This window comes from Empidonax traillii, unplaced genomic scaffold (assembly GCF_003031625.1).
Source record: "Empidonax traillii isolate 1590-97213 ecotype Southwest subspecies unplaced genomic scaffold, ASM303162v1 scaffold490:size896199, whole genome shotgun sequence".
NCBI classification, from domain to species: domain Eukaryota; kingdom Metazoa; phylum Chordata; class Aves; order Passeriformes; family Tyrannidae; genus Empidonax; species Empidonax traillii.
In genome coordinates, this window is record NW_020955683.1 from 134322 (window position 1) to 146038 (window position 11717).

The window sequence follows — 11717 nt, forward strand, 5'->3', positions numbered from 1 at the left end:
GCCCACCATCTGGTCACTGGGAGGTTTTGTGGCTTTGGGTACCTGGCTTCTGCAGTTAAAGATTCCCCTTGAAATTGTAAAGTTGCCCCCCAGTAGAAAACGATGGTTACTTAAGCAGTTAAGAAAATACAATAGGCTTTATAAAGGTAAAAGTTCCGCACAGTCTCTAAGAAGCTTTTTATTTGAAAACTAATTGAAATAATCTAGATAAAAGTTGTGTTATAGTAGCATTTTTTTCATGGCACAGTACTAACAGCTTTAAAACACTATTCTTGGTAACTTTACAATTCTGTTTTGTTTTTGAACAGGGACAAGGATGGTGAGCCCCGCGTCTTTAAGAAAATTGCTGGAATCTTGTAAAGATCTTTCTTTACTCGACGTGTCCTTCTGTTCACAGATTGATAATAGAGTTGTGCTAGAACTGAATGCCAACTTTCCTAATGTGTTCATAAAAAAGAGTTTCACCCAGTGACTCCCTACATATGCTGCTGTGGAACTCATTTGACAGAGTTGTTTCCTGTAAATTTGTGTTGACTTTTTTAAAGAAGAATATAAGTCTGCTGTGAAATAGTGGAAACTATTAGTTACCTATACAAATGGGTAAAATACATTAATATGTATTATGTTTCTTAAAGAGTTGATATTGTACCTAAGAATTATTTTGCTCTGTGTTAATTGGTAACACTGCATGTTTTTAAATACCAGCCATATGTTTGGCTTTAATGAAAAGCAAATGAATGTCTTCTTAAATGTCCTTTCATAGGGTATTACACACAGTAAACTATGTTAATATCCAGGTGAAAGCAAATGTTCAATATTGAGCAGTAAGGAAAATATGGGTGCTTCCTTTTTATGTGTTTGTGTGTGTATATATAAATTTATACAGGTGTATTTGTATATACATACACAGATATTGTAGCATTCTAGTTTGGCCTGCAGCATAAGATGCTATGATCTGGCCTATAATTAGTTCTTTAAAAACCTGTTTAAGCTTGTGTAAGAACAGGTCAAAAAGGCACTTTGTCCTCTTCAGTTGTTTGGCAGTGATCTGTATCCGATACATTTTTCTCCTGTCCTCCACCTGAAATAGATGTAGTGATGTTTTACAGTCCAGCCTAAGCAACAGAGCAGATAAATGCAAGAACCTGAACCACCCGAACTTTGAGCAGAAGCAAAAGAGAAAATTGCCATCTGCTTCTTGGGATTGAGATACAAAGTTTGAGCCAGGTACCTAATGTTGTAGCTGGTAATGTGTAGAAAACTCCAGTGTAGTTTTCTTTTTCAAATTTCTGACGTGGTCAAGACTTGATTTGTGATACATCTGATTACTGTGCAGAGTATCACAAGAAGTAGAACTTAGGGTAATGCATTAGCAACTGTCCCTTACACTGGCATCAGATTTACTGTCAAGTGTGAAAACAAGCATCTTTTTTCAGTAAAACAGCAATGGAAATATAATGGGTTTGAAACAGGCAATGTTGATCTGGTGATTTTTTAATCACCAAACCTTAGTATTGAATTTGGTTTGTTTGGAGTTTTTTGTTTTGTTTTGTGGTTTTTTTTTTTTAAGAGATGGTAGCTCAAAGTACTATTGCTCTCTCTCTTTAGCACTGCTTAACCTCTGGAGAAGGAAAACTGTGTTGATGGACAATTTCTGGAGGTTTCTTCTTTTTGCACTCTCTTGGATGAAGCTTTTCACTTTTTTTTCTTTGAATACCACCACTAGAATATGTCACTATGTACAGCTTGAGTTTAAAATTTTACCTTTTTAGCCATTGTTGATGAATATGGACCATGAAATGTAGCCTGTCATTTGATATTGGCTCTATTATCCTTGTATTGATGGCACTTATTACCTACTGGACTAAGAAGAAAAATACTTTGTCTGGCAGAAGTACATTACTGTACCGAAGATCAGTGGCAAAGAACACTTCATTCATGCAGTAAATAACCAAACTGCTACTAGAGGACTGCTACGAATCATTAAAAATCTGACAATCTCTCTGACTCCTGAATGACTGCTCTGAACTCTTTGTGTTGGTGCCAAGACTTTATAAACCATGTCATGAAACAGCTACAGAACATATATCTGATTTTATTGAAAGACCTATTTCTTCAGATTTTTAAATTTTGCTGAATCTTTGGGGAATTCCAGATCCAAAGAAGGACATGCACAGTTGACTTTTTGATTTTTTTTCCTCCCCACAGATGGCACTATGGGATTTCCAACTAGATTACACCATTCCATTTTTTTTCCTTTAGAAATCTGGGCATTGTCAGAGAAATTCAGATTGCTTTACTTTTCTTCCGCACTGAAAGATGTCAACTTTGGTGTGACTCTGTGTGAGACCTCATTTCTTGCAATTATGTTTGGGTTCATTTATTGTTCTTGGAACTTTTAAACTTTTTTTTATCTATACGTAATATTTTTCATTGAAATTGAGTATTAAATGTTATTATTCTAGTTATAGGAGAACACAGGTTCAGATAATGGGAGTTTACAAAGAACAGAAATGTTTTTGTTGTAAAATTTCTCTTCTCAGGGGTGCATCTGTGTTAATCTCCTTTTTTTTCTGAAAAGATCCTTTTTGTTTGTTTTTCACTGTAAATAGAATGGGGTTTGGATGAAGCGATAGCCATTGTGCCTTCAAACTGGTTAACTTGGTAGATAATACAGTTTAAATTCTATGGCATCAGTGAATCAAATAAGTGGTTTTGTAATCATGTGAAGAATTTAATTCTCTTTTGCTTTTTAGGTAGCATAAAGGAGGTTTAAATTGACATTTTATTCATACTGAAGGATTTTCTGGTTTTTATGTCGCATTGTTTCTTTCAGGAATTCTCTGTTGTCAGAAATTGAAGTCAGCTTTATATTTGGGCTGTTTAAAACTTAGTTTTTGCCAACATACAATCAATTCAAACGGCAGAGAAATGATTGGGAGTGACTTCCATCTGTGGTTCTAGACTTCAACCTTCAATCAGAGAGTAGGAAGCTCTTTTAGCTATGGCCTTATAAGTCCCAAGAAGTCTTCCAGCAAAGAGGAGATAGACCAGACTTGAAATTTGTGGTACTTGTAGGATAAAGAAAACAACATGCTTTTAGACCTTCCTTAAGTGTCACAAACAAGCAAGAACAGATCACTGTCTTTTTAGTTTCACTGGTTTATACTAAAGTGTGTCTATCTATTTATACATATGTATGCATAAATTATATATATACACTCATATGTTTGTGTGTATATATGAATTTTTTGGATATGTGTACATACTTAAACATATATGTATAAATCTCAGAGTTTGTCATTTAGGAATTACTTTTGTGAAGTGTAATGGCAAAAAAATGTTTCTTAGCAATTCTACTCTCAGCTGTTGTTTTACTGTACCTGGAGACTGAATTCCTCTCCACCCATGCAGCAGAAAAAGCCTGGGCAAGAGATGTGCTGGATTTCTTATGTTGCTTTGCCAAAGTGCCTTTTGGTTTGTCTACACATGAAAGGTATTACAGGGTATGAAGAGTGTGAATGCAAAGTCCGGTAACTACTGTGGACTGTCTACTTGTGAAGCAGTCATATAGCAGGAAATTTATAATCTAGTTTCATTTAATCCAAAATGAATTATGGCAATTCCTCCATTGGAGGAATTTAATTGTCATCTCCATGACTAGACTGTCCCTCAGTCACGTTATATAAATTTTGCTTTTAAGGATATTCCTTTTGTTTAATCTTGTCCTTTGATCTCATCTGTCTTTCTGAAGCTTTGTAAAAGATGTGCTTTGGCAACAAATGTTAAAAAAAACATGGCTAACATGTCGAAAAAAAGAGGTTTGTTCTGAACTGCTCCTGCTCTTACACTAGAAGAGGGCTTCCATACCATCTAGGAAATTGATGTGGGAATGGCATGTAGGTAAATACGTCATTCCTTTGGTAATTTTAAAAACTAGTATGATACCTTTATTGTTTAAAGCCTCTTCAAGGCTTCAGTTCAATAGTGTACTTACTTGTATTCATAATTCTGAGCTGTCTGGCTACATAACTCTCTTGAAATGGATGGGATTTCTGCTCTTTAAATTATACACCTGATTAAGTACATTAATGAGCACGACTTTTATATATCAGTTTGGATCTTATAATCCCCATGTACTTGGAGGTCCAAATTGCAGACCAAAAAAAAAAGAACCAAACCAACCAACTAACAAAACCCACTAAAAAACTAGCATTTTCTGTCTGATTCTTTCATTAGAGCTCTTACAGTAACTTTTCCAGATACAAGATGTCCAGTAATCATGGTACACAGTGAGTAGAATTTATCTCACTGAACGTTAGCTCCCTGAAAGTTAGGCATCTCCTTCAAGAGAGGAATCTGGGCATCCCTGGAGAGTTATTAATCACCTCCTAAGATAGATATTTAAGGAAAGTAGAATGAATCATGTTCTGGAGAGCCTCTCTGGAGACTGTGGAAGCTGTGATTTAGCTCAGGTTAGCTACTAAACTGAGATTAATTCTATCCAGTGCTGTACTACCTGTCTTGAAAAACAAGACTGAAACAACATCCATCCCCAAACTTTAAAACCTTTCAAATTCCATCCAGAAAGAAGCAAATTAAAGAAATTCTGACAACTTGAGAAGTTTCTAAATGCCAGGATCTTCTTCTGCCCCTTGCCAATGCCTGTGGTATGTCTTTTGGGTTTTTTTTTTGGTCGGGTTTTGTTTCTTTTTTTTTAAGAAATGAGTCCCCGTTCTCACTTCTGAAATCTCATGTATCTAACTGTCTATATGTAAAGTTCTGTAAATGCATGAATGTAACAGGCAAATGTAACTGATATATTACCACTATTTTGGTAATCTTTCATATTGCTATAATTAAGACTGAGTAGTTTAATTGCTCTACTGTCATCAGAAATGTTACCCACTGTGCATTTGCAAAAATTGTGTGTAGAGTCCTGCTTCTTACTGTATGTACTTATTGCATCTTATGGGATATATTTCCCATTTATATCTGCAGGACTATTAAATTTTAAAAAAATAGATAAAATGTAGCATTTTATTATGAGAACTATGGGAGCGACTTTATATGTATTGATTTATATATTCATTATTCATCTTTCATAATGATTCTATAAGTTGTAGCTTTGAAATTACTTAAAGAATCCTGGTTTAGTGCATCTGAATTTGCTGTGTTAGACATGAAGACATTTGTCCTTCACTGAGGTGGTGATTTCTGTGATTTTTAGATTTCTGACTTGAAAATGAAATGCTAGAAGGTGCTCTTTATTAAATATTCCCAGGCATGGGACAAATTGTGGTAGCTGACATTAGGAAGGGCTGAGAAATGAGTCTTGAGTGTTACAGATCCTCATAAGTTTCAAAGAAGGGCATCAGCAGGAGGTGTCTCTTTTTAAGAAGATTCAGCCTCCGTACTAGCAGGCAGTGGTGAGATTTTGCTTTTCAGCTAATGGACTAAGCACTGTTACTTTTGATGGAGTTCTCCCTGTCTTGTTTTCACTTAAGAATGATAAATGACACAGTTGGGGCAGATGTCCTAAATTGAAAGGGATCCATTGTGAGGAATGAAGTTTTTCTCTGGCATGTTTCGTTCACCTTTTCTAAAAATAAACAAATAAAAATACCCTCAACTATTTGAAAACTCATTTTCATTGGTTACTGAAGTGATGCAAATGTCAAGAAAGTTGAGAAAAGAAAGAAAGATTTATCTGGAAACTAGTGTAAGGGTGGCCAGAGCTATTTATAGATGTGAGGAAAGTAAGTGCCTTGCTCCAGATCAGCTGTTTTCTCTCCCAGAAACGTAGCTTCCCACATAATATCACATGCTCATACTTTTAAGTCAAGATCTAGCATTTCAAGGCCCTTATATTGACCTTTTGTGTACATATTTGTGCAGTAATTCATGATGTCTCTTCATTTCATTTTTATGAACTACATAAAAATATTTTTTCCTTTGCCTACCACTGCCCAGCCACATTTTTTGTTAGAATCTGAGATTATTTTTTGCGTGTGCACCCAGGTGCTTAATTGCTTAGGTTTTTTGCTGTTGGTCCTTTTCTGAGGACAAATAAACTGCAGTTTGGATGTAAATATGTTAAAAGTGAAGGCTCTAGAGAAGAGGAGGCCCATGGGAAATCTGATTAATATGTGGGAATACCTGATGGAGGGCAGGGAATGAAGAAGAGACAGCCAGATTCTTCTCAGTGATGCCCATGCACAGGACAAGAGGCAATGGGCACAAACTGAAATACAGAAGGCTCTAACTTAACACAAGATGACACATTTTGTGCTAAGGGTGACCAGGCCTTGGCACAGGTTGCCCACAGAGGTTGTGGAGTCTCCATCTTTGGATATACTCATCATCGTGGCAACTGACTCTAGGTGGCCCTGCTTGAGCAGTTGGAGGCTGGGCTAGTTGACCTCCAGAGGTCCCTTTCCAACCTCATCCATTCTGCCATTCTGTGATTCGAGACATGTTTTTGTTTGCTTCAGTGTACTGATTGCTGAAGAAGGCAGGGAGGAGGGGGAAAAGGAAGAATGGATATCTTAAGGAACTTGTGATGTTAAGAACAGCCACAAGAATCTTGTTAATTTCCTTTTTTGTAATTTTAAGACAAGTAACATTTTTCACTGTTTAAGGAAAATCTAAATGTGACTTATTGAAGTAAAATTTTGGTATCGTTTTCAACATACAGTTCTATAAGATACAAAACACACAATTAGTTTACAGGAGTGTGATCACTCCAAAGTCTGAAAGCTACACCAAGGACTAAGATAAATAACCCTATTCTCGGGTACTGACAATAGTTTCTGTTTAGAAACTGAGTTTATGTAATACATTAGGAACAGTTTAGTCTGAGTATCTTTAGTATTTGTTTATATGTATTTGTTTATATATATTACCATGGTTGAGATGCCAGTTATTCCTGCTTACTCTGTTGCAAACTGAGTACAGCAGTTAACTGTTCGTAGTGTTAAACACGAATGTTTAAATTCAGGTGAAAAAGAGGATCAAGTTTACGTAACACTGAGCTGTCTGAGCATTTTAGGGAGATCCTGGGTATAATTGTGGTGAATTTCCATCTTTTGTGTATTTATTTATTATTTTACTACTGACAAGAGCTGCTGGGTAGTACAGCCCTCTGCTCACCATCAGGAGATGGGTTCCTTCTGTCACACCTTGGTTGCTCTAGATTTATTTTCTTCACAGCAGTGCCACAGATACACTGTTCTGAAAGTAATAGAGGTGAATTAAAAATACCTGGTTTGGTTGTGATTTGGAAACTAATGGCTAGTCTATACTTAAAGTTGTTTTGTAGTAGTTACTGAAGGTGAATTAAAACAACCATGAATTGATGTGTTCACATGGGAATCTTGCACCTTCTGATTTAACTTATGCCTACAATTACAGCTGCCCCTGAGCCATCTCAGTGAAATCTGTGTGATGGTGATCATATTGAATCTACCTAGTGGGCATAAAGCCACTGCAGTCCTTTAGCATCTTGTGGTGTTTTGCATTCATGTCCTTACCAGGCAGATAATGGAGTTGGGGGTTGTGGAGATTGGCCTGATGTTTGTAAGTGAGGTGCTTGAATTGCCTGGGGAAATTTCCTGCTCACATTTATTTCTATGTGTGTATGAGAAGGAATCGTGTCTCCAGACCTTCAGATTTAAATACCTAAACGCAGCACCTGTGTTAATTTAAAAATAGTAGGTCTCTCCCTGCTTCCCATCAATTAACCAGCAACAAAATACTTACATTGTACTTATGATTTAATAGTATGCCCCATTTTCTGCCGGAACAATAGGAGTTTGAGTAATGTAACAGGAAACTCCTACTGCGTTACCTTTTAAAGAGACTAATTGCTTTAAAAGGTGAAAGAGCAGCAATAGAGGGAATAGTTCTGGACACTGTTTGTAAATAGGTGTGCTGTGCATGCTATGCTAGTAATCACCAGAAACAAATTATGCCTTTTTGGAGTAAGAAGTTGAGAAGGACAAAAGGGATAATTGCCTCTAAGCACATTTTCTGTAGCTGGAGGATATTTATATCACTGAATTTTAAATATCCAGAGTAGGTACTAAAGTTAGGAAAATGATCTCCTGATCTGAATTACCCTGTAGAAGAACCTAGCTACCCAGTGACAAGACCCTAGGAGACTAATCTTAAACTGGTGTCTTGAATTGACCTCTGGAAAACCAGGGGTCCATGTAGGCCATATAAAATTTCTGTTGGAAGTCAGTATGAGTGGATTCAGAGTAAGAGGTTGCTTACCCTTCAGTGCTCCCAATTAGTCCCCTAGCTTCACGTGCTTCCACCAAAGGCCACAACTTTCTTTGCTCTAGTTGTTGAACTGTATCTGATTGCTCCCTACAAAATATCTTGGCTAAAACTAGAAAACCTTTTTTTTTTTTTTCTAGTAGTTGGTTTTTTTTTCCCCCCTCCCAATTTGGGTAATTAAAGCCTGACGAAGAAAGGGGGCATTTATCTTCAATTAAAAGAATAACAAGGAGCAGGTGGGAGTATGTTGGTTATGCAAATGTTTTAATTCAAATTAGCATAAAGGAGGATAGCCACTCTTCATCGTGATCCAGAGCTCCTTAACTTTTACGTAGTTCATCTCAGTACTGTGCCACAAAAATGTCCAAAGGGAGGTTGTTTATTTGCACCTCATAATAGTGGTTCAAGCCCTAAAGTATAAAATGCTGCTGTGAATATATGAGAACATGCAGGTCCTAACTGACTTCAGCAAATTGCCTAACAAAAATCCTTTGAGAAGCAGATGTTGAGAGGTTTAGATTAGAAAGGCTGATAAGAGCATATTTAAAGTATGGTGAAAGCAGTGGTTAGCAAAACCAAGCGGGCGAGCGGGCGGTTTGTAAACCCAAAGGTGTCTGTGCGTATGCAGACGAAGCCCAGGCATGGATACCTGGCTCCTCCTCATCTCAATACCTTTGACTCATGTTTCTGTGGTATAAGGTAGGGGTTTACTTGAACACACACGTATACAAAACAGAGATGTTAGCCCTATATTTATGAAGGATTTAAATTATTATGGAGAAATTATCTAATGCCTTATATTGCTAACTCAAAGATACTTTTTATCTTGAAAAAGTTAACCAATTACTTCAGTTTAGTCAATTAAAGCTGTTTTTCTGTTGACATGTTGGATCATTTAAAATGTATAAAGAAGTTTAAATTAATGTCCTCACTGAGTTGTCAGTGTCTCCTAATTCAGCAATGACAGAAATGTGTTAAAATATATTCAACCTATAATAGTTATCTTGCTTTGCACTTAATTTGTTTCCCTTTGACAGTATTGCAAAATGCCAAATGTACATAAAATAATGAATAAATAAAACAAAAATAAATTATTTGTCTAAATCCATTGACCTTTTGTGCATTCATTTAAAAAACCCCAACAAAATAAAATACAATATGATGCATTCAGAGGAACAGTTTGTCATATTTTTATCTCAGTTCATTTTGAAATAAGTCACCCTGGATGTTTTTCAATACAAATTCGTGAGCTAGCTTTTTAAAATTTTTATTATTAGAAAAGTTTATTATTGTTTAATATATAGCTTACTATAGCCCTATGAAAGCACATTATACAAGGTACATTACAAAAAATAGATGTTTTGCTGGCTGAAACTGTTTGTGGTCTAGGTACAGAGCAAGAGACGACAGATGTATATAGACAGATGGGATATAAAGCAGAATATGGAGATTACAATGTACCAAGAGAGACCTCCAAGAAAAATATAGTGGCTGAGTTTCTTTTAAGAATAATTTCCTACTCTAGCACAAATTTTATTATCATAAGGTATTTCTTAAACCCTTTCATTAGAGTGGTACAGTTGCTTTTAAATGTTGTGGAACTTAAGTAATGCGATAAACTTGGAATTTAGCAAAGATGTTAAGAGTTCTGCAGCTTTGAAAATGGGAACCAGAAGAGGACGAGTGATCAACTGGACTCCACTTCTCAAGAACAACCAAAGTATTGAATTGAAAATGAGCAACTGCTTTGCTAGAGTTTGTCCTCCTTTTTTTTTTTTTTCTGAATTATCTGAAGTGTTTTTATTGGTTCCAAAATTGGTATTGGTTTAATCAGTGCCTATTTTCTTCTAGACAGCTTTTATAAATGTTAGATTCGGCTGATACTGTTAATTGTTCAAGACAATTAGCTAAAACAAATATAGACCTTTGAGTTGTTTTCTTACATCTCTAAAGAAACTTTTAATAAGACTTTTAATCCCCGGCACCTCCTGAAGTGTTCAGCTTTTGTAGCACAACTTTGCCTCAGGCCAGTATCATTCCAAACATGCTAAAACTGTCTTTTAGCACCAACTTACAGCTGCTGATGCTTCCAGTTATCCAGAAGTGTAAGGATGAGACTGGACTTGACTTCTGTGCCTCTTGAACAAAATGTAGCTGACTTTTGAAACACGCTAAGTACAGGTTTTGGACATCATTCTGACAGCCCTTGTGTCTGACCAATACCCGTTTCATGGTGTGGAAAATTCACACAAAAATCTGAAGCACGTCAGGTGTCTTTCTCTGTGTGGCACTTCTGATAATGCAAACAGTTCGAAAACACACAGGTAAAGCCAGATTTCAAATTATTTCTGTATTTCCAGACTTTAATGCCTGAGAACTTGTACTAAACTTTATTACATTATTATTTGGCAGGCATGCATTTTTTGGGCAAGTAAAAGTAGTTATGTGTTCTCCATACTCAGATAGTTTTACTTGTTATATGTCCAGAAGGATGGGGGAAAGCTTAGTGTTGTGAAAACATTCAAAAATGCAAACTCGCCTCTTACTTTACAATGCAATTGGCAGTCTTGATTGAAATTTAAACAGAATGCTGTAGATCTGATACCATGCACGCTGCAATTGTTTATTCACTGGTAAAATCAAATGTCATTATATACAATGTAGGCATTTATTATTACAAACAGATTTTAACACAATGCTTTCCCTCACAGTTTTGTATAGCCAGAAATAAAAAAATGCCCTGATGCAGTGACCAGGCAGTTTTGAACTGCCACATATCTTCAGGAGTTAAAATAAGTGCAGCAGCATTTTTGTTACAAGGTCACGTCTATCCCTCTGAATGCAAATGCACAAACAATTTAAGTTCAAACTTCAGGCCAGTAGGTTTTTTAAGTGCAGTTAGAGCCCAGTGATACAGTCTGCATAGTTTCTTTGTGAAAAAGATAAATCATGCTTGGATTTTAGCCTTGTTAACTGGCTACAAGCTCAGGGCTCAATCAAAGTCCATCACAGGTGAAATATTTTTTAAAAAACTAAGAAAATAGACATTAAATAGTCTAATATTTAAAAACTGCACTGAACACGACAGAAAGATGTGATTGTCAATCCACGTTCTCTTTTCTAGTACCAGTTTCCAATAATAAATGTTAACAGTTTGGGCAGCTGTTGGTTTAGCACAAGAGGTCTGTTGTAGAAGGATCAAGAAGGAAACTACTGTATTTGGGATGAACAGTGTGTCCTTATCCCAGACTCTCTGGTCACTGCTGAGTTTGGCCTTAACTAGAAGGTGTTTGTCACCTTTAAATGAAGGGGCTTCCCTCTGCCTTTAACAACGTGTGGCTGTTCAGGCTCTGTGTTTAGGACTAATAGGAGCCTACTGCATCTAACCTTATTTGCCCTGGTAAGTGTTAGGTCCAAGTCTGGCAGTAGAGCAG

At 36.3% G+C, this 11717-nt stretch overlaps 1 protein-coding gene across 1 annotated transcript in view; it reads left to right on the plus strand.

Moving 5' to 3' along the window:
• FBXL4 (F-box and leucine rich repeat protein 4) overlaps window positions 1-7194 on the plus strand; it is a 59846-nt gene extending 52652 nt beyond the window's left edge. The window contains exon 9 of the mRNA XM_027896252.1: window positions 309-7194. Within this exon, the coding sequence (XP_027752053.1) occupies window positions 309-472 (164 nt within the window). The 3' untranslated portion in view covers window positions 473-7194. The remainder of the gene's footprint in view (window positions 1-308) is intronic.
• Window positions 7195-11717: the final 4523 nt, after the last annotated feature.